The sequence below is a fragment of the Manduca sexta genome, chromosome 6 (genome assembly GCF_014839805.1).
Source record: "Manduca sexta isolate Smith_Timp_Sample1 chromosome 6, JHU_Msex_v1.0, whole genome shotgun sequence".
Taxonomy (NCBI): Eukaryota; Metazoa; Arthropoda; class Insecta; order Lepidoptera; family Sphingidae; genus Manduca; species Manduca sexta.
The window spans coordinates 8,071,765-8,096,038 of NC_051120.1; the positions used below are offsets into that span (position 1 = coordinate 8,071,765).

Genomic DNA, 24,274 nt, shown 5'->3' on the forward strand with positions numbered 1-24,274 from the left:
GACACTTATGTAGGTCAATGAATTTACCCTGCGGCCCGAGGTACCATATCTAAGACGTCTTTGCTGCCCGTATTAAAAAAAGGTTAATCGCAACTAACGTATCCAGTCTCATCAAATTTACACATAGAAAAACGGACTCAATACCCTGATTTCCATCAGATGCAGTGGGGTGTGCATGCCAATCTTACGGACAAACTGGAGCTGTTAGGACTGCGGAGAGACTTTAGGTCTTTCTGTGTGTTCTATAGTTTGTTCCACGAGGAGTGCTCCGAGGAATTGTTTAAGATGGTACCATCGTCACCATGAGCAGCGGGGGTCGCTTATCATCAGGCGCGCCACTAGATCATCTGCCTATACTGGCACATAAAAAAAAATTGCTGTGCTCATATAAAAAGAAATCATATACGATATACTGTTAAAACTTTTCTTACACTTACTCAGAATTAATAAACATCATGAAGAAACCTACAAAATATCAATATACGATATCCGATAGTTAAAGTTACTCGATGTAAGTGCAAAGTTCTTGTGAACTTCCTTACCAGGGTGTTCAGTGTTGTTTTCAACTAGTAACTTAAGATTTTTAACATTCAATCTGAAATTCAACTACATATCTTTCTTTTTATTTTCACTAATATAAATGAGAAAATGTTTGGATGTTTGTTAGAAGTAAGCTCAGAGACTACTCAACGTATTTTGTTAAAATTTGACACACACTTAAACCATGTCCTAGATCCACACATGAGCTACTTTTTATTCTAGTAATTTTCCCTTATGCAAAATAATTAATGTTTTAATGATTCTTTGAATAGATGGCGCTGGCGTTGTACTAATATTAGGGACAGGGTTTTGAACGCGGGCGGAACCGCGACCGACATAGTATCCTATAAAATATATATTTTCCTTTTAAAGAGACGAACTGCACCTGATGGTAAATGAAGTGGGGTCCACTGTCAACAAAATTATGCCGGACTGTTGGAACCGGATATACACAGACTGATCCCGGAACCCGACATTTGTACTTACCTGGGGCCCCTATGGCAGGTTTTAACACCTCGTATACGGTGGTGACTATCCGGGCGGATATAAAATATCCACCAGCCAAAATGTCAATTTCGTACATAATATATTGAAACTGATCGTACCTTGTATTATCAGTTTAATAAATAAATACAGTGAATTTGTATTTTTTTTTATTTTCTTCCTTTAATCAAACTGATTAGGTGAATCACTGATTAAAAACGTTATCAAGTAAGGCCCATTGACTATAAAAAAAAATATGATAGAAAGGGTTAACAATGCAAATAAAATTTCAGGCAAGCGAAACCCAAGTAAGCACCATTGAACTGTAGTTATAACTAAATATTAACGAACACGAAATATATTGATCGAGTCACCAGGCTTACATAGGCTTATCTAATAGCTTTTTCACTCTATCTTAATAACATAATATACACGGTAGGAAACACTAATATCGGCAAACTGTTCCACGACTTAATAGTTCGGTAAGTTGAAAACTTCTGAACTTTTCGGTTCAAGCTGAGATGGAAACCACTAAACTGTGGTTTCACACACCAGCGTAAGTTATTAAAGAAAATATGGGCAGTTCTTGTGATACTGTGTTTGTTTTTGGAAAAATAAAAAGTAACCTACAAAGTTTATCACAGGAACTCGCATGTAGGTCGCTGCTAACAGGTCAGTCTGGAATTCTTAAAAAGAAATATAGACCGTAATCAACAGTGAACGTCCAAACGCAGTAGAGGAAGAAATATAAAAAAATTGGTTTAAAATACTTATGTCTTCAAATACAGTTGAAACACAAATCCCATTTTTAATACATGAATTTTTCGGATTTGTGGCGGTTTTTTATATTTGTATTTTCTCTCGACGTTTCAAAGTCCGCCCCGTGACCGAAGCCTGCTATCTTCAAAAAGTCGCGTCGCATCGGGAGACAATTAAATTTAAAAAAAATCTAATAAATAGTTTTATTTCGATGTCTAACATTCGTGTATACATTATTTTCAGATAGTAAAGTTTTGTTATACGCAAACACCTCATCGCTTTCATGAAATATCAAATTGGTATACAGAATACCAATCCACACTCATTACACAAAGTTAAAGTACAGAGCCGCGTTACGAGTTTACATTGACGTAGAGGATAAGCCTAATAAGCGGCAATAGCCTATTTGGGTTGAAACGGACTGCCGAGACGAATGTCCGCCAGGTTCGAAACCCTAGGGCACACACCTCTGACTTTTCTAAAATTATGTGTGTACTCTTTCTGAATTATCGCTTGCTTTAACGGCGAAGGAAAATATCGTGAGGAAACCTGCATACCTGAAAAGTTTTTATAGGAATTCTGAGGATGTGTGAAGTCTATCAATCCGCACTAGGCCAGCGTGGTGGTCTAAGGTCTGAACATCTCAGTAGAGGTAGGCCGTACCCAGCAATGGACTAGTATATAATACAGGGCTGATGTTATTATTATTAGAGAATAAGCCATCAGTATGTATAACGATTCGCCAATGACTGCAAAATAAAAAATCAATGTAGTTTTTCTAAATTTATTTATTAAATATAGTTATGCTTACTTATAGACTATATTTAAACAAAATAAAAAAATCTATACCTATATAAATCATATAATACCTAGATATAATATGATATCAGAAAAGATCACACTGACTAGATTTCCACACCCCTCGTCTGTTTTCATATATTTATCCGCTGTAATGGTAAAGAGCCTTTCTTCAAACTTACCAATTAATAACTTAGGTCACTGCGTATTACAAAATAAAGTCGCCCGCCGCGTCTGAGTGCAATAAACTCAAAAACTACCCAACGGTTCACGAAATTTGGTATGGAGATAGTACAAGACCTTGGAAAGGACATAGGCTTTTATCCCGAAAAATGTTTCACGAAGGCTGAACTGCGAGATAAACTAGTTAAGAATATAACAAACACATTCTAAAGCAGGGGTGGCCAACCGGTCGATCGCAACAAGGCCAGTCGATCGTGGCAAGGCAAAAATATAAATACGTAGAACAGACCGCGCAACATACCTAATCACTAACTGCTGCACGCATCGTCTTGTACAATTTTTTAATCAAAATAATAATAAATTATGTACTGTGAACTATGTTGTTTCATTTAAGATTTCAAGATGTATGTAGCTTGGTAGATCGCACAGAGTATTATCAGTGAAAAGTAGATCTTGGGTCTTACCAAGTTGGCCACCCCTGTTCTATAGGTATGCATTTGTGGGATTCCTGCGAGAGTCTTTCCATATACAATGCCTCCAGGTTATTTGACGGTAGGAATAACCAAATAAGAACGTATTGAGACCCATTTTTGGTATGGCAAAGTGATTCCATTGCACCTGATGGTAAGCGAAGTAGGGGTCATATATAACACAATTATGTTACACTGTTTAGATCGGATAAACAAGGCTGATCCCGGAACGCGGTCCCATTAACGTCGGCTGCTATGGCGTTTTTCAACATCTTTTATACGGTGTTTCTTTCATAGAAGGATACCTATGTGAAACTGAATGACCCTTATTCCTTGGTCTCTAAAGTAAAAAATCTCCACCACTACATCGATAAACATGTTACATTTTTGTTAATTACAAATACAAACCATTTCGAAATCACGGACATTTTTCACAGTAACAAATCAGGATTCTTTTGTTAGTTTTCGTAAAGTTGCATATGTTAATCTTTCCAAAATAAATACATACATAGTACACGTACATACATACTTATATAAATATATATCGGACGTTAATAGAGTTAGATATAGGGAAATATAAGGTAATATAGTTATGTACAAAGTTACTCGGAAATGCTTTAAACAACTCTACGATGTTACTAAATGAACGTATAATAAACACATTAAAAGGAATTTCTATCCTATGTTCGGCCACATAAGCCAACATTTGACATAACACTTTCTCGATCAACGTCTTTGGTCCCAATGTTTGGCCATGACCGCCAATATCTATCGTTGTTGTATTATTTGCTTGACTGAGTAACATTGTACAATTTTGGGTAAAATATATAAAAAACAATAATAATATACAAAGAAATTTGTTAGTAGAGGATGTATAAAAATATAATCACAATTTCAAGCGAAACCTAACCTAACCTAACCTAACCATTATTGGTAACTTTAAATATATTGAACTTATAGGTACAGATGGATATACTGCACATAATATAAGTAATTTACAATCTCTTTGTCAATCCCAGCTTTTCGGAAGTTATATAGCATAAAGTTACTGTAAGAAATAAATAAATAACTTAGTTATAATGTTAAGTCACAAACGAAATTACAATTTACAAATGTTGATTCAAACGAAGTTCATGCATCAAAAATAATCAATATAACAAACAAAAATTTGTACCTTTATGTTTTATAAATGTATTTATTTAATCATTTGTGCGTACGTTAAGCGGCAAGAAGATGGATTAATCTATTTTCCATCTATCTAAATTACGTAAATTAGTATTTTCAGTATAAAAATATAACATTATCCTAGGTTAAATGTTATGAATACTCAATAATACTAATCGAATAATTTATTAAATATCTAATACATTCTTTGGTAAGGTAGCTGTATCCATGAGCATTAGTATAAGATCACGCAAAGCACTAACCCTTTCGCAGTTTCGTTTTATATACAAAAATAATATTAATCGAATATGTTTATGTTTAATACAATTTTCTATACATTACTTCTAAATTATTATGTTACCTTTGCAATAAATTCTCATAAGAATCGTATACTACGATTTTTATTTTACACACTTCGTTCCATTATTATCTTGGTATCATTTTTCTAAAATTATCTCAGCAACTTCATCTATTTACTAAAATGTTCTGCCATAATAAGTATACTTAACTCTCAAACAATATCAAAAAATATTTCCCGTTCATACTTTCTATTATTTATAGCATTTTCGAATTCACCATTTTTATTAACTTTAAGAGAACTTATTCCAAACGTTTCTTAATTAAATTCTAATACTATACATCGGTGAAGCCGTGTTGCTTCTCCATTTTACGAATATCATCGCCGTCTTGCGTGTCTGTGATGATTTGCAGCACTCTGAAAGCCTTGGATTGCCGCGGACCTCCTTCGGTTGTGAATCTGTGGTAGTATACACTGAAAATGTGTAGAGAGGCGTGTTTATAATTTATTTTGCCAAGATATCAGGAGCATCATATTAAATTTTGATTCACATCTACCAGCGTTACCTTTTTTAGAACGAAAAATTGACACACTTATGTATTGTTAAGTTAAAAATATGACTCGGTTTAGCTAAAGCCCCCTAAAACAGAGCACGTTAAAACTGATTCAGATTTAGAAAAATGTCAATTGCTGCAATTTACAATTATTTTATGTTTTCTAGTCGTTTTGTGTTATGTCTACAAGTCACCCACAGTTGAAATGTTATGAATTTACTTTGTTACTTAGTCTCAGCAAGCGATTTCATCCCCAGCCCTCTCAGTAGCAGACACCCATTCTCAGCAGTAATGTATACATATCATAAAACAAAGTCCCCAAAAGCTGCCTGTCTGTATGTGATTTTCAGTAGAATTATTAAAAATATACTGAACGGATTTTTGTATGGTTTTTAGTCAAAGATAGTGCAATTCTTGAGGTAGATTTGGGTTAATAGGGCCTAACGGTTTTTTGCAAATTGACTGAAATATAACGATTACTGTTGAAGAAGTCACGTGGTTCTAAAAAAATCTCGTGGGTCGGGACTTACATAGGAAAAAGTTTGTGACACACCGATTTCCTCGCGGGTTAAGCCGCGAGCACAACTAGTATTATTATATTATAGTGTTATACTTATAAAAAAACTCGTGAACGTTTTGTGTCTAATTCCCGCTGATAGCTGTGAATCAAGGTTTAAAGACAATTAAAGAAACATCGAAGAAAAAATATTTACACAAGTCATTTTTTGGTTGTTAGTGTTTCATAAAATAGTACAATACTTTTTGTCCAGAGGTCGTTGTTCTCCTACATTTACCTTAGGAAATACCTGATTAAAAATATCAACAATTTCACAACAAAAGAAGCTTTATACAAACTTAAATACAGCCTAGATTGCGTTAAACGGTGAACATCCAAACTCGTGACCATCAATTAATACAACATCAAATCAACGAAGCGAAAAATGATTCGATTAGTGAAGTAAACAGAATTAGAGCGTGTTTTCAAAGCGTGTGCCGCTAAATATAAAGCAAATGTTACTTTGACTCAGAAGCGGTGCAATAAAAATGTGTTTACTTTTGATCGGCAAACAAGCCCCTTAGTACCGGCCACCGAAGCTGAAAGGAATATAGTTTTGAGTTCTCTCGTATAAATAAACTTCGCTGACGACGGACATACGGCGTGCGATCACAAATAGTTGACTGCATATTGCAAAAGGATTGTGCGAATGTGTTTTATAATACGAAACGATACAGCCTCTACACAGAAGGAGTAACGAATAGGGATCGGACATCCACACATATAGGTGTAGAATGATTGAATTCAGTTGGGTTTCCGCAACCACTGTCAGTAGCAGAATTATTTTATTTAATCTTGTATTTATGCTAACGACTAACATAAATATTTTTTTTACGGCCAACATAACGACTAAGACCGATAAAAGTCATTTAGTATTTCTTTGATTATATAATAGATTGAAGTTATTACAGATTTTGTCATAATATAGGAATTCAAATATTATTTCAACGTAATAATCTTAATTTACATATTAAAAATAAAAGTTAACTCACCTCTTATGTGCCCCGCCGTTTCCTTCAATTTGTATAGGAATGATCCGGGTCTTAGGCTGATCTTGGTTCTGGAAAGTTCTATTTAATGTCGGCAAGTCATGTTGGATTTGTCCATCGTCTAATCTCACTAACTGTGGTGACAGAACCCGCATAATACGTTGTGTTGGAGGGGAGAAAGGCGCCCGAGCTTGGTCATTAGGATTCGGATTCATTCCAATAGTGATTCTGAGCTGAGGTTGCGGATGTCCTTGTCTACCCGCATCTCTAGTTTCCGTGCTTGACACCTCCATTTGAATTGGAATAACTCGACTTCCCGGTGACTGAGGAGCATTATCTTTGGGCAAGCTCTTGCGATTTTCCGAAGGCCGTGTCGACCATGCTGGTTGCGCAGTTTGTTGGTATTTAGGTGGACTTACGACTTCACGAGCGCCTCTCTGCATCTCGTTACTTTTTCTCACCCATTCTGGTTCGGTATTTGTATCCCTCGGAGGTGTTACTAATTCTCTAGGATCATTCTTTACGTTCTCCAACGGTCTTTGACACCAGGCAGGTGGTGGAGTTTTGGTCTTCTCTTTTTGTGACTTTACCCACGGTGGTATCGACTTGGGACTATCAGGACAATAGAACACTGGCTCCTGATTAACATACACAGCTTCTTTTTGTGGAGGTGTGCTGTAATCTGGCTGTGTGTTTTGTTTCCTGGGCGTAACTGGTATTGATATGGTAGATTGGTAACGAGGAGTTTCATTCTTTGATGGTGGTGACCTTTCGACCTCATGTGATTTCCAGGGTGCGGTAGTTTCTTGCACTCTGTTATTGTTGTTATCTTGATTATTGACCCAGGGTGGAGTGTATTGTTGCTGCTGATTTTTGCCCTCCTGTGCCCATGGAGGAACGTAAGGTTTGTCATTATTGTTAGTCTCATTTGATTTCCATGGTGCATTATATTGCTGTTGGACATTAGCGTTCTGATTATTGTAAGCTGGTTGTTTCTGTTCCGCTTCACGTGGATATCTGTTCAAAGTGTTTGTTCTCCAGGGTGCGCTCTGAGGCTCAACCTGTGGGCTTTGTTGTTTAACATCCCTTACGTTATTATAATTTACATTGTTAACCGCATCTTGGTTCCTCTGACCAGCTCGAGGGAGAGTATGGAATACTGGCCCAGAATTTGTTGGAGGACTTTGATTTTGGAAGTTTGGCGAATACTGTTGTGTGTTAGGTGAAAAGGGACCGCGGTTAAATTGTGGTGATTGTTGCGTATTGCTATTTGCACTAGCGGGTGAATCTCTCCTTTCTGGCTGCCTCCAGTTGTTGTTAGGAGCGGGAGAGTAGGGAGAATTGTTACTAAGTGGCGACTGGTTATTGAACGGCTGTGGACTCTTGTTGAACTGAGAGTCCTGTCGTTGCAAAATCTCCCTTGTAGGAGGTGACCCATTTATGTTCGGGGAAGATGATTTCTGATGAGCGTATTGTGCCTCAGGTCTATAAATAGGACTATCAGGATGTTTCTGGCTATTAGTCCGCTGGAAGTTATTTTGTCCCTTTGGAGTGTAGCTTTGTGGCTGCTGTTGTGAGAATGATGATGGAGGCATTTTAACAGTTAATGGACTCGGCACCTTTTCAACATATTTAGGAACCGGTCCCATTCTCTGTAATTCGGCTTTCTCAGCCTCCCAATGGTATGGGCTGTGAGTTTTCCTCAACATACCAATTGGGTTTTCTGGTATATCAATTTTGGGTCTTTCACCAGGTGCTAAGGGTTTCGGTGCATTGGAATTCGGTGCTTGGATGACGATGGGTGGCGGCGGTGGTGGGGCGGGAACTTTTGGTGGAGGTGGCGGAGGAGGCGGAACTCCTCCTTGGGGTCCTCCTTGTGGGTGGTAGCCAGCGTGATTGGCTTGATCATGATCTTCATAAGACCGTTGTCTCGCCATTCTTCTGGCCATGCTCGGCGTTCGTATTTGAGAGAGATCCAATCCTCCCGGTGTGTATGTAAAGGGCTTCTTGTCCTTGGTCATCATTGCATTTTGGATGCATGCTGGCGGTTCCACGGAGCCCATCGACTGGAATTGAGATAGAATAATGTTAAAAATGGAAGGTTAATATGGACCTTCAAATATTGAAGACAAATCTGCATAGCAAAGAGCTTTATTGGTATTAGCATTTATAAAATTATTAAATGTGCTAGAACAGTAAAACTAAAGAGACTAAGTTAAATCGTTTAGTAACAATATTCTACGGTAAAATACTGCCTTCATCACAACGATCTTAATTTACAAACTAAAAATATAAAAACGTACTTGACTCGATTATTGGAAAGTTGGACTTGACGACCAATATTCCAAAAAACTACAAAAGTCAAAGTATACTCACATTAAGGTTACTTTTGCCGAAGTTGGGAATTCTGCCGATGTGTCCAGGCATCGGGCCTGCGTACCTGGAACACGGCCAATTTTCGGGTTATTTTCGCTCGACACCGCCAATTGCCGACACTCTGTCCGCGACTGGACGGGAATTGTTGACCTGTTCTACTTTCCTATTCTCGACTAATGGAATCACAATAGCACGCGTTATTTCATGAATTGTAACATTAGTGCTAACTGATATGTAAATGTTTTAAAACATGGCGGTCATATTTTCTTTTGCGATTCAAGAAATTTAAATAATGCACCAATAAGAAAATGTATCAACAATGTTCAGATATTTATTATATTCTTATTGCATGTAAAATTAGACCTTATTCAACGCGAGATTCAAGGTTAGAAAAATATCTGCAAGATATAAGCAAAGTTGTTACGTTTTAAACATTCATATTTCATTAATAACACTAACAAATAATATTATGAATATCTTACATATTCAGAAATAAAGATGTTTCTAGATCTTACCACTTGTCTTAATAATAGAGATCTTTTTATCAAAAAAGTGCACAAAACCTTTAAATTAAAACTTGCAATAATATTTTAAATTACGATATATTTGATTTAATATTTACGTACATTACACTATCCCCTAAATTACTGTTAAGTTAAATTTCATCGATTTATTATATTAACTATTTTGAAAACAGCAACACCAGAGTTTCTTGCCCGTTCTTCTCTGGTGAGAACTGCTTTCAGAACTGATGGTAGAGTTAATACTGACGGAATCTAAATAGTGTATAACATTTTACAGGTTCAAATAAATTATTTCATTCCAACTAAAAAGTCTCAAATATCTCACCCATTTGCCGCCATTTTGTCTTCGATTTAACCAAGTCAACAGTCCATGCACCGCTTCGGTATCTGGAATGAGATCATGTTTGGTTAATGTTTTGGTAATGTCGGCGCATGAGTTACACCACACTCCCTGTCTGAAGGTCGGCCTCTAGGTAAAACGCTATTTGTGGATAACCGTTACACACTAAGGTCGGACGAAACGAATTCCTTCGTGTTTTCGGTTTAAAAAGTGTGGATGTGTTTATGAATTCTGTAAAATATGTTATCGCAGTGCCTTTGCAAGGACTTTGTAATTGCTAGCATTGTGAGCATTGCATAATAATTCCTCAAAGTGATATTGTGCGTTGGTGTGCAATGGAACTGCTTAGAACCACAGAAAAATAATGAGTTTATAAGATTTAAACAAAATTTTTCTGCAAGATGCAAATAGACTAAACATTGCAAATTAATGTTCGTCGATTATTCCCAAACTATAATCATTTACATACTTATTCTGTAGCCAAAATGAATCTGAAATGTAACAAGGCACTCACATGACGTCATTATAAATCTAATCTAATCTAATAAATCTAAGAGCCAAATAAATAAAATTATGCAATTCAGTTCTACTCTCAAGATCGGTATCACCTGAGACGCTGTCAAACGCAGGATCGCATCTTAAGATAGTTGCAATTAATTAAATGCTAGGACGTTTAACTTACAAGTATGCAAAAATAACACATCTTACAGTAATCCTCTTACAAGAATGTATAAAACATTCCGCACTTGATATTTACACTTCAAAATATAGGACTTTTGGATGTTCAATAAAATACAAATCATACACAGCAGCCAAGTCAAATACAACACCCACAATGTCTACCTCATGTACTTATCAATATATCATTATAATTTAGTAACTAAGCAACAACTATGTGTCAACATAATTAGGACTGCAATCTAGAATAAAATCAAATATACATATCTTAGAATATATTGATTGTAATCTGTTTTGTTGCCCAAATAAATAAATAAATTAAACCCATATTAACATCACCCCAAATTATATTTTAAGTCACAATATGTAACCGATTTTGATAGCTGACTTTCATTTATATGGCAGCCCGACCTGGCTCTGAACAAGCTCTTAAATCTCAAATTAACCTTGGTTTATTAAATAGTTCAATACAATTAATCGATGGCTCCTAAGTAAACTATCGTATCTCAAAAATAGTGATTTTCTCTTTTCGACGTTTCGTTATCTGTGTACTGTTTAGTACCGAACCAATTAAAAAAATCTTCATTTATTGACTTTTTAGTGGGTTTGGAACTGAGTTAGTAAATGGAGAAAGCTGAAAGGTGCATATTACAGCACATAAATTTAACGAAACGCTATAAAAGTTTAAATCGCATTTTTCTCAGATACGATAGTTTACTCAGGAGCTATCGAAATGGGTCCTTATTGAATTAGGTATAAAAATAAATAAAAATACTTGAAATTTTACTCATATGAGAGATAGAATTCTTAATACAGCCTAAAGCAGTAGATGCCGTTTAATCAAATTGTAGCTGAATCTGAAGACCTTTGGTGAAAATTACTACATTGTTAAACCAAACTCAAAGTCTATCAGTTTCTGGCACAAGGCGGACCACATGTCGAAAGTTCTACGCGTCTGTCGGCTTGGCTAGCGTGATGAAGTTTACTGAATAACAAACCAGTTCAATACATTACAAAATATAAAGAGACCATGTTATACCTACGATTAATTAGTTATTTTATTCAGGAGGAACAGATAACAGTAACACATTAAATAAGTAAAGAGTAAAATTACACATGTACTGCATTAATAAACATGTAACCAACACCACTGTTCACTTCACTATTTAACAGAATTACTTTACAAAGAAGCAACAAACGTCTATTATAGGTCACAAGTATGAGAAAATCTCAAGCCTGTGATATTCAATTTATAATACATTATCTGTAGTTATGTTAATAAACTTTTTAAAAGTAATATTAAAAATATTTCTGTTATTAAAAAGATTATATTTAATAATATACGATCGGTCGAATAAAGGATCCCTGTCGCTATTTTCTATCTATTTCAAAAATGGACCAATCAGGACTTAGTTTTTTTGACATCCTCACAAATGAGTTATTTTGATTGGTTCATTCTCGGTATTAGATTAAAGAATGATATTGGTATCGTTTATTAAAATCAACTGATAGTGATATTATTAAATATATGAAATCAGAAATTTAATATTACAACAGCTTGGTGTCACATCCTTCGATTCCTGGACCATTGCATAAACTTCAAGATTATATGAGTAATAACCATCATGAAGTTATTGGCAATGCTGAAACTGTCATATCTCGTTCGTATCCTATTTCATTCATGCATGCATGGTAAAATATAATTGTTTAGTACATTCCACGCCATGCCAGAGATATGGGTATAGAATTTTGGCACTCTCCTGATAATTATAGTCAATGGCTTCTCGCCAGTTTTATATTTAGGCAACTGCGCATCTCAGATCTATGCGATGTAATAAATCCTGTGTCATATTGTATTTACATTATACGAATGCATAAAATCGATGACGCGGGTGTTATCGGTATTTATTTTTGTGTGTGTTGAAAAAGCCTCACGTCCTTTTTCCTTTTAGGGGTAGGTAGAGGTGTAGCATATTATATATTTTACGTAAGTATAATATTTTTTTACAAATGTGTCACGTGTTACACATTTTAAGACCTGTGGCAGACGTTCCCTATGACTACGTCCATTCTGCGTAAATTGGATGTCAACAACAACAACAACAAAAAATGTGTAATTGTAAAATATTAGTAGATATTGTAACTTTGACTTTTCGGACCTCGAACATCTCAGACCCTTGTGACCATGAAGGCTGCAAACTTTTCGAAACGTCGCTCGAGAGAAAATTATAATATAAACAGCCGCGATAAAAACCGAAAAATAGTTTTATTTCAAAATCAATAACACTAATAAAACCTTATGCATTTGAACCCTTTGCCGTAATGTCTGATTATGAAAATGAATTTCAAACACTAGCATTAATGCTATAAAGTACAAACTCAGTAGTACTACTTTGTACTAAGCCCGTTGCTGCTGAAGACGTCTTTATGCCCCACCTTAACCCCCCTTTATAAAGTTCACATACGTTAACACATCAGCATCTGACTCATGGTTTATGACAATTCTTTACGGTCTGACGTCAATGTTGACAGAATACTCACGCCCCCACATTCTTAAGACATTGAATTATATACTTCTGTTGTTGATTGCAATTATTTCTACCGATTCTATAATCATATGAGTAATTGTTATTATTAAACTAGATTAATAAAAAATGTGAAAATTGGCGAACATTATGAGTTTACATTTTTTTGGGAATCGGACTCCGCAGTCAACACCGGGGGAAACCTGCAAATGGAATATTAGAATCCTCCGGCTAAGCAACTGCAGGGACTAGGAGAAAAGTTGGGATGGGAAATCTGTGGAAAAAAGCGTGGGGGAAGGAAGAGGAAACCGCTTAGGATGGGAGGACAGGAGAAAGCCAAGATTTGTTCGTGCACCCTCATAGGCCTCAATGTGAATTGGCCATCATGATACACATTTAACTGTATGCCTAGGGCCGCGACAAATATCCCCTCGTGCACGGGCGTGCATTCGGTGTGGAGACCGAGCGGACAAGAATTGCCTCGGGGAGAATGGGTTATCATTAAATGTGTTCCGTTGAAGGAATTGTCGGTGGACCCTGCATGTCAATGTGGAAGATCGAGCGAAGTGAAGACGCCTAAGTAGGAAAGCTGATTCCAGCATTAGACTGTGATAACAACCGATAAAAGAAAAATATAAAATGTATTCATAGACATTAATTGATATTATATAAATCACACATCAGCTTTCTTACTTGCCAATTTCGCCCGCAATGCAATGATGGCTTGTTAAATGTTCTTGATTTCGTCATATCATGATGTCATAATGATTTTACGTAGCGAATCTAATAACTGTGTTACATCATCAAGCTGTTAGATTACTGTTTAACGTTATGAATGAGATACAAATTCCGATGAACGACTCAAAGTACTGTTAATTTGTCAAAAACTAAGTACAAGAACGCTTTAAAGATCATCATCATCAGCGGGGATTCATTCTGTGACTAGTATTCTGATTTTGAGACGTTTATTTTGGTTAGATTTTTCCAAGCCTTTAATTAGGTTAATAACTAAAGGTTTTGATACTATTTATTTTTTCTCTGATCATATCGGATTGCCGTCCCACCGGATTATGAGAATGACGGACCAAAGTACCTGTGTATTGCACAAACCTCTTCTGCACTATAATATCCCCTGCGTACTTGGGTGAGATTGACCGCCATGCCCGAAATTCGATTAGGAAGGAATCACTATTTATTAATACGAGCTTTCATTTAAAACTACAACGCCGATTCCAAACATCACACAAGAGGTAATATTCGTTAGTGTAAAAACTTCCTTTTACTGATTTTCAGAATCCTTGAACTCAATATGAATCGAACCTAATAGTAGAATTCGAAGATAATCTAGATCAAAACAATTAAAAATCTTTTGACAAATATGTTAGACTGTGTCGTATTTTACGCCTTTTATAAATAAATAAATCCAAAACGGTTGTGCGCAGGCGAATGCTAGAAAAATAGACCTTGACCATAAAACAATGTGATATATTGTCATGTCACCTGTATACAATCTGTATCGGAATTTCATTGTCTTCAATTAATGGTTTCCTATAAATAACATGGTATTCATCAATCATCAGTATAAATCACGCGGTTGTTTATAGCTCAATTGACACGATTTATCATCACCACAGTCAGACAGTTCTGCTGTTCTATTTTTGTTTATTACGTAATTTTGAATTGTGGTTACATTTGGTTGAATAAATGTGTAACTCTTTTTGTTTTTAGCTAGAACCTGATGGACTGCTGTCTTATCGGAAACCAATTTGAATTAACAACTTATGTAGCTGTTTGTTTCGTATGATGAATGAAATTTTTAGAGGTCCAAAATTTTTCCTTCCCAAATAATACTTTTCATTTAACATCTACGATTCCCCTAGTATTGTAAATATTTATTAGCTTTAGAGATAAATTTTCTCGTAGACCAACTTGCCCATTTACCAAACAATACGATTAAAGGTTCTAAAGCAATGAAATATGTAAATCTGATTCCTAACATTATTTCTGGCCGATGTCATTTACATAATAATTCGAATAGTCAAAGATGATACTAAGAATAAATTTATACTAATACATAAATCTGAAGAGTTTAATTCTTTGAACGTGCTAATCTCCGGAACTTTTAAACCTATTTTGTTCTTTTTCACTAATAGTAAGGTACATTACTCCTGAATGGCAAAGACATTTTTTTCCGAGGTAAAATTGTTTTCTCGTGGGTGGAGTTGCTGACAAAAGCTGGTAACCAATAAACCCCTTATTTAAATGCTATCGTAAATAGAAGTTTCTTAAACATGCTGCAGAAATCAAAGTGGCTAGCCAAACTATAAAACAAGTAGGTACGTTAGACTCATAAAACCTTTATACCTTATACGGGGACGAATTTAGATTCACCACGCCTAATTCTAAGAATTTCAAAATTAATGATTACATACTAAATAAAACTATTTTCCTTTTATTAGTTTCTGTATCTTATACAACGAGTGTAATTATAATGTGCTTGTGTATCTTGCCAATGTCGTAAACACTAATAAGTCTTTTGAAGACTAAAATTCTTTGCGTGTTAATAAAGCAATATCAAAAATTTGTTTGTAACAAAGATTTTGCATACGACAAGAAATTACATTCGTAATAATAATGCTTTCTATAATTAATATTATGCGAGTATTGGTTAGTAAAGAGTTAGAAGAAGCGTTTTTTTACGGCAATGCCAAAGTGATAACACTGCAGCAAATGGTAAGTGGAGTGGGTTCCAATACAATGTTGACAAGAAATGATTATCCCTCAACAGTCAACACAATTATACCAGCCTGTTGGATCCGGATATACACAAGCTGGTCTCGGAACACGACACGCTTAGGTGAGCCACTATGGTTTTGACCCCATTTTAAAACCATATGTACGGTGGTCGCTATCCGTACCGATAAATATATATCCTACCACCAACAAAGGTTTTAAGCACATGCTACAAGGTGTGCAAGAGTCCGTCTGGACTGTTATCACCGCCTTGTCTATATTTGCTAGCTTTCAATAATTACTTGGGATACTTGTTTAGGTTTGAAGAACATTTTGGCTAGTACAATTACTAGGCATTATGGCAAATTGTTTTATTTAAAATGTCGCTGGCCATTAATAGATCAGTTTGCTCATTGCCATTTATCTCATTGAGTTTATTGACAACTTAATTTAACTTTAAAAAATATTGACTAAGTAATTTAAGAATTTTACATACCACAAGATAATGAAACGTGAATTAATTTGTCTGATCAAACATGAACTACTTCTAACGAATTATAACTGAAGTCCGGCTCTGTTTAATCGGAATGAAACGAGCCGTTTAATATGGTACTATTGTTAGCGTTGTAAGTGGGTCGCGAGATGCGCGTGCGCCGCCAGGTGAGCCACTATGTGACGTTGATTAATAAATAAGAGGTTTTATTTAGATGGAGAAATGCATATTGCATATCAACGTGCGGATTGCAACTGGCAATTGTGAATTTCTCTTAAGGCGATACCTCAAGGTCCATTTTCATACATTTTGTTTCACCTTTAATCTGGGTAACTAAACTGCCTTTAAAATTTCGTCATATTAAATTTTAAAGGCCGAAATATCCATGCATATTAATTATTTTTACGTTTTTCTTTCAACTGCGAGAACTAATCACTAACTAGACGTGAATTTAAATTCTTTACTTGCCAATACTTGTTTAGTTACCCAGATTAAAGGTGAAACAAAATGTATGAAAATGGACCTTGAGGTATCGCCTTAAAGAATAGTTGTCAGTTTTAATATAATAACAAAATAACAGCTTTATTCTTATTTCAAGAACGTTCATGTTGTGATGCATATTGTTTTCATGCAAAACAATAATAAAATTAATTTTTAAAAGCAAACACAATATTTTTGAAGGAGAATAGTGACAGGATCAAGATCATAAATATCAATTATTTAAAAAACAAAATCTTGTTTTGAAACAAACATGAACGTAATGAACACAATGGCTTCGAATAGTATTTATCGTTGTAGTAACAAATCATCTTGGTGCCAAGTTTTTTGCGCACCTGCGTCTTACGGTGCGTGTCTGAAGTTCATCTACCCGACTTGAATCATTCTAAAAACTACAGATCAAACTACATTACTCCTGAATACTATAGAAAATTTTTATTCCAGGAAAATATTTATTTCATTTTAAATTCAGAATTATTAATAAAGATGGAACCACTGATGGCCCACTTAATTTTATAAAATCCTTTCATGGAAATATATAAATAAATTCTTTGATTAATTTGTAACACATCACTACATATCATAAAATGTTATAATAAAAAGAACTAATATTTATCGTAGTATGTTTTTGTATTACAACATAAAAAAAAAAACAAAAACATTGATGGTAGACCTTATTAGGAGCCGGGCTATCTTCGGTCACACTTACTTATTCTAAGCCCGTTCATACTGACTTCTAAGGTCAGAGGTAATCTTTAACGGGATAAAACTTAATACAGAAAAAGATAGGAATTAACTATTTAAACGATATTAACAAAGAAAGAACTGAAATTTCAAGCTGTTTCTGAGAAGTAACTAATCTTTACCATGGAAACGATAAGACAGAAGACTTATAAACGAAATTTTGGAATTCATATTTACCTGTAACTATATTAGGCACATAAAATCTATACACTAAATGCCGTGCTTTATATATACAAGTAAACCATATATATGAATTATGAGGCGTATTTAGGGTTTCCGTGTGTCTGGCTATTGCCGCCTTTCAGGCATTTTTTTTAAATTATGTCCTCTGCAATATGTCATCTTGAATAAAATGATTAATAAATACTTGTATTATGAATTGTTTTTTATTTATTACGTCTACTTAATTTGGACAGGTAATTTTCTGGAATACCAGTCATTTTAGACATCCTGGACAGGCATTTTTCAATAATTAAATGGTAATCCTAGGTGTACTACTACAATCCTCACAGTATACGATAATACAATTTGTATTACATTTCACTCTATTTCTCACTCCAGGTGCAAGTAGTTTATATCACGAATGCCATCCATTATGATTAATGGCGATGCACCTGTGCCAAGACCTTTTACGCTTCAAAATGTTAACTCTAGCGATGAACAGCCGCCATCTTGTTTTTGTCAAATGTCATTGTATAAATATTGTTATTTTTTTACACACATTGTTATGGCCTTTAAGTTTTTAAATGTGTGACATTAGTTCGAGTTCATATTTTGATATCAATATATTTTCTTAGACATGGCAAGTGTGCGCGCAGAAATACGATATTTTAACAAATTTTTTCGTGACAAAATCTTGCAAACGTGCGTGACATCGGAAAACAAGGAAGCTATTTATGTGTGTAAATTTACTTTTCCTAAAGAAAACATTTTGAATCTAGCTGTTTAATAATGTACTTCGAAGAAACATAAAACTCATAATAGTCTTTTTCGCAACCAAAGTCATGATGTCAACGTAATGTGTGGTAAACGGTACACAGGTACAGTCGGCAACCAAAATAACGTGCACTCATTAAGTAATGTTATTTGAAATATTTTTATCAAAACAAAGTAGATTAATCCTTATTCCAGCAAAAAAAAGACAATGGTGGCATTACATACATTAACGGAGATTTGAGTTTTTGTATATTGTATTGAATTTTTGTTCCGACCGTACCTAGTAAGTTTCTAGGGTATCCACTCAAGACCTTATGGCATTATGTCGAACTTTACGACGTGTATCACTTAATCAACAATAAAAGCGATAATAAAATGAACATCAGGTGGCTAACGCGCCTGTTTATAGCCTTTACTGTTATTTATAGTTTTTGAAAACATTATCTAGTAAAAAATATACTCTTGGAATTGCTTCATGTAAATCAGCAAAGAAGTAGAGGATAGAAGGTAGTCTTTATCTCTTTTCTGCCTAGACTGAGGATGCAAATATCAAGAAATTGTTTAAAAGAAAGTTAAAATTCAAACAATTACTTATCAACCATAACCGAACACATAGACAGTTTATAATAGATACTGTAAAAGGATTATAAACTTAACGAACTTTACAATGTTATCTGCAGATAATTAAAAAAATATACAATTCTTGAATGCAACAACTCAAGTTGTGATTTATCTACCTATAAACAATGCCTATAAACCTATTAAAATTAAAACCAGGTCCAAATTGAAACACTCATACATCAAAATAATATGCTCAATTCGATACTGTCATTTGAAATTATTCTCATCTCTATCATGACGATCGGCAAAGGCATACATTACATGCAGCCATAGCCAAAAATATATTCATTGATATAAATCTGTCATTTATCATCTAAGTTTTACGAGATTGGTCAGCATCCGTCGGCTGCGCGCGCGCATCTAAATGCGAGCTTTGAGTCAGCATTACTCACGGCTTACGTACAATGCACGTGCCTAATAACGCGTTACGCTTTTTTAAAGTTAAGGCATAATGCAATGGCCTTTGTCCTCAGAGATGTGATTAAGTTGACCTAAATAGATTAGAAATTCATTATTGAGCACATCTAACTCCAACATCCGTTTTCACAAATAATACTTCGAGGAAACACATTGCGCCTGACCGCATAGTGCCGGCAATATGATCATTTTCTTTGGCCTTGTTCAACTTTTCTTATCTGACATTAAATTTAGCAAAGTAATATTTCAATATTAGGCAATTGCAGCACCCTTTTGCTGCGGCACTGCGGAGGCTATCATGCCAAGAGCACTCGGAAACAAACTTATTATCATAGGATTGCTTCGTACTTAGCTATAACGCTTGTGAATAGGGTTCTTTAAATAGACGTATTGATATTAATATTAATGTAGAAAAAGAGTTAAAAATAATAAATATCTTAAAGATATTTTAATCACCGATTGCTAATCTACTTTCGCTATGAAACTAGTTAGGTCGCGGGTTCGATGCACGACGGGCCATAATTTTTTTCTGAAATTGAACCGTACAAAAATATACGTAACGTACCCGGAATTTTAATGTTTAGTCACACTAAACGTGTGTTACATCATAAGAGAGCTACGTAAAATATAAATGCACTGGTCGCATCTCTACCGACTCCTTAGGAGTAACAGGCGTGAGCTTATGTAAATGTTAAATTTAGAAAAGGTTTATTTTCTACTATTTACTTCGTTTTAGACTATATAGGCATTATAAATACAGTTAGGATCAGTTTTATAACATAAAAATTATATAAAGAAGCTTTTTATTAAATGAAAACGACCTCTAATTTCATCTACAACTTATCGATAAATAAAAGAACTCTAAAAATAAACCGAACCAAAATAATTACCCAAATAAGCGATCAATTTCGATTAAAAAGTAGATTTATATTTTAGTACATAACTAATAACTGTAAATTTATTAAATCATAGTTAAGTTAATTAAAAATAATCAATGTATAGCTATAAATAAATTAAGATAACAACAATAAGTTTGTAAAAAAAATACATAGAAATTAATTTTAGTCTATCATTGTCCTTGACTCACCTTAAAAATATCACAAACAATAAATCCAAAATGTAACACAGCACTCAAGAACTCGCAAAAATTTGAATATTTAAAAATGGAATAGCGTTCGTAAACACGGCCGCGTGTTGCGAATTGCGGGTGTGGTAGCGTTCGTTCGTTCGGATGCGCTGCCGGGCGCCCGGGCAGTCGGCGGCAGTCAGCGCTGTTGGACTACGCGGCACGGGACTCGGGATAGGTAGGGATGCGCATTACCGCACTTATCGGTGTTACTTTTGTATTTCGAATCGGTACTTCAGGTAGGGATGGGCGTGATTTGAGGAAAACTTACGACAGCTCTTTTATTTTTTGTTTCGAAATTTAAATTTGTGTGAACTGTTTGGGTTATTAATTAAAGTTTTGTTCTCTTAAAACAACCTAATGAATGCTCTACGTAACCAAAGTACGACTTAGATCACAATAGAGCCAAAGTCTTTTAAATAATAATGAGAGTTCTTTCTTTTCACTTAAATTTTCGGTTAAATATAAATGTTATCGATTGAATCATAAAACATCATCACGTACAGAAACAATTTGTAATACTTACTACTTTAAATGTAACTTAAAGGATTTGGTTAGTTAAGTGGTTGAACAACTTGAAATATCATAACGGAGCTTTTCATTTTACAAAACAAACCGCTTCTAAGAAAGCAACAATTGAGTCACAATTATTTTCGATTTCCTACATCGTGAGTTATAATTATTTCTGTCTCACTCAAACTTGGTTATATTTTTAGAAAAACATGTAAGAGCCATTAATATGTATGATTTTATTATTTTCGTATTTATGTAAGTGTTTAAAAAATATGAAACCTGAACAATATTCATCTTCATTTGATGGGTATTTCTACTATCAGGCCGGACTGGAATATGTGCCCAATAATGCGATTGGCTCACCTCCTATCACATCATGGGACGGAATACACACAGCGGTAAGTGGGTGCAGCAGTAGAACTCTGCCTACCCCTTCGGGTATAAAAGGTGGATATGTGTTGTCCGATACTGGTATTTGTATCTCATATGCTATTAATTTATCACGTTAATAAATAAACTTAACAGTCAACATAAAGTTAAAAGTCACAAAAGATAAAAAAGGGTATATTCCTGTCGGCTTCCCTTTTGTAATATATGTAAGCAAACTATCAAAATAAATTATATTTTTAATAAATAATTTAATCGTATTTATAGCAAAGTGGGTTACAATCTAAAAATAGGTAATGAGTATTAGTACCTATATTTCGTGTCGGTTTCCTTTTCGGAAATTTCACACTTCGCCACTGAAGCTGAACAAATGATACGTAAACTAATTAGCCACAAGCCTACCTTTCGTTTAGGGGATACAAGACTTTTTAAACATATATATTAAGAAGATTTTGTTAAAAAGTATTTAGGGTCTCCTTAAAGTACGTTTTACAATATCTTTATTTGTATTAAAATACTTTCCCTTTTATAATGAGTCACAAGCTTGACATCTCGCTTAAAGGCACGAATATGAAGCAGCGAAGCGTAACATGGCTGTAAGTCATCGCTTAAGGAATTTAAACACAAAGCTAAAAAACATTTTGGCTCCACTTTAGCAAGAATTTGAAACTATCACGGCTGAATTTATGTATTTATGGAGATATAAGATATAATATAATCCCTCCAATCTTCTGTTGTTTTTGTGAAAATCAGAAAAAAATACGTTTCCCTTGTCGTCATAAATGTGTTAAAACAAATTTATATAAAAAAATGTTATATCTTGATCATCGAAAACCTATTAGCCTCGAGAGTATTTAGTCTAAAATTAGTCATAACAAATCGGACAAGTACTTATTTATAAGACATCTATCAGTTTTGATCGTGTCAGTACAGGTGCTTGACCTACAAACATTTGATAATTCCAATTTTAAATCAGGTCAACACAATACAGATAACACAATATTTTAAAATAATAGGCGTGATATCGATATGTTTATCGATAAATCGGATAATACCGATACTGCACTAGAAACCGCGAAAGTTTTATTTTGACTGAAACGTGGAAGGTATATTGTTCTATTACCTTTCATCCGTTCAACGTATTTCGGCGACAATAAAATGTTTCCATCGTTTGTATCACCTTGCTGGCATAGGTTTAATTGTTTCATTGGAATCCAGCTACACTTTGGGGCTTTTCAATGAATATACAGTGTAGAACAATATTGCAGACGTGTAGTTAGTAGTGATTGAACATATTTTTTAAAGTAAGAGGAAGTCAAAACTTGGCTTCAGATGGTACGAAAAAACAGTTTGTGAATTGAAATTACGGAAAGCTCATGTTTTCCGTTGATGACTTTGATTTACTCATTAAATATAATTTTTGACATAGTCATAATAAATACCATACAAAGACATTGTTTAAGAGTAATTACAAGTTTCTTAAAAGTTACAAAACTATAAAACGGTCGTGAGGTTTTTACATATACTATTTAAAATAGATTAATTTACTTTTAGGCTATCACGTCAGGAAATAAAGAAAGGTCAATAAAAATCGATTTAAAAACTTACTATTTGTAACAATAAGTGCGCGACTGGCATCTCACAGAGACACAACATGTATGACGCAGCCGTCTACTCCAGCGCCTACGTTACGCGCAAGAGCATTATATCATTGTAATAGAGGAATTAACAATTAATCAAATCACATGCCCAAGTTATAATCATTGATGAAGTTTTAGTATTAATTTTTGAAAATAAGTAACATAATATAAACATTAAATCGGTTCCTGGACTCGAAACCAGAATGTTTTTCTTTGTATTGCTTTGAATAACGAGACGAGCCCGCCATTCGCCTGATGGTAAGCGACACGACCACCCATATACACTGGAAACGCCATCCAATACATCGAATCACAAAGTATTGTTTGGTATTGAGACATGTAAGTCATGTAAGATAGACCAGTATTTTTGTTAGAATGCTTGAGGTTCTCCGAGTATGATTGAAAGGTACTTAGGTATTTGTTAAGGCGATACCTCTAGGTCCATTTTCATACATTTTGTTTCACCTTTAATCTGGGTAACTAAACAAGTATTGGCAAGTAAAGAATTTAAATTCACGTCTAGTTAGTGATTAGTTCTCGCAGTTGAAAGAAAAACGTAAAAATAATTAATAATCATGGATATTTCGGCCTTTAAAATTTAATATGACGAAATTTTAAAGGCAGAAATATCCATTGATTATTAATTAATCCAATATGATTATTAATTATTTTTACGTTTTTCTTTCAACTGCGAGAACTAATCACTAACTAGACGTGAATTTAAATTCTTTACTTGCCAATACTTGATTAGTTATCCAGATTAAAGGTGAAACAAAATGTATGAAAATGGACCTTGAGGTATCGCCTTAACATAATTTAATATTAGGCTTTTTGTAATGAATAGTGTAAGTTGTAAAAAAGTTGTAAACTATTGTAATTCACATTAACTTCTTTTTGGTACTAGAGGTCAATATCATTCGATTTATATT

At 34.4% G+C, this 24,274-nt stretch overlaps 1 protein-coding gene across 4 annotated transcripts; it reads right to left on the reverse strand.

Annotated features, from left to right (window-relative positions):
* Positions 1-2,711: 2,711 nt before the first annotated feature.
* On the reverse strand, positions 2,712-23,333 carry LOC115453561 (extensin-2). Of its 4 annotated transcripts, none has more exons than XR_005113892.1 (6): positions 20,767-20,969; positions 10,020-10,081; positions 9,171-9,234; positions 6,798-8,860; positions 6,268-6,344; positions 2,712-5,169 (listed from the first exon to the last, which is right to left on the reverse strand). XR_005113892.1 is itself a non-coding variant. In XM_037446873.1 (6 exons), the coding sequence occupies exons 2-5, from the start codon at positions 10,031-10,033 to the stop codon at positions 6,326-6,328; spliced, it is 2,160 nt and encodes a 719-aa protein (XP_037302770.1). In that variant the 5' UTR covers positions 10,034-10,081; positions 20,767-20,969; the 3' UTR covers positions 2,712-5,169; positions 6,304-6,325. The 4 variants fall into 4 exon arrangements, 3 of the variants coding, with proteins under 3 accessions (XP_037302770.1, XP_037302766.1, XP_037302764.1); XM_037446873.1 differs by having other exon boundaries at positions 6,304-6,344; XM_037446869.1 differs by lacking the exons at positions 6,268-6,344; positions 20,767-20,969 and adding an exon at positions 23,314-23,333.
* Positions 23,334-24,274: the final 941 nt, after the last annotated feature.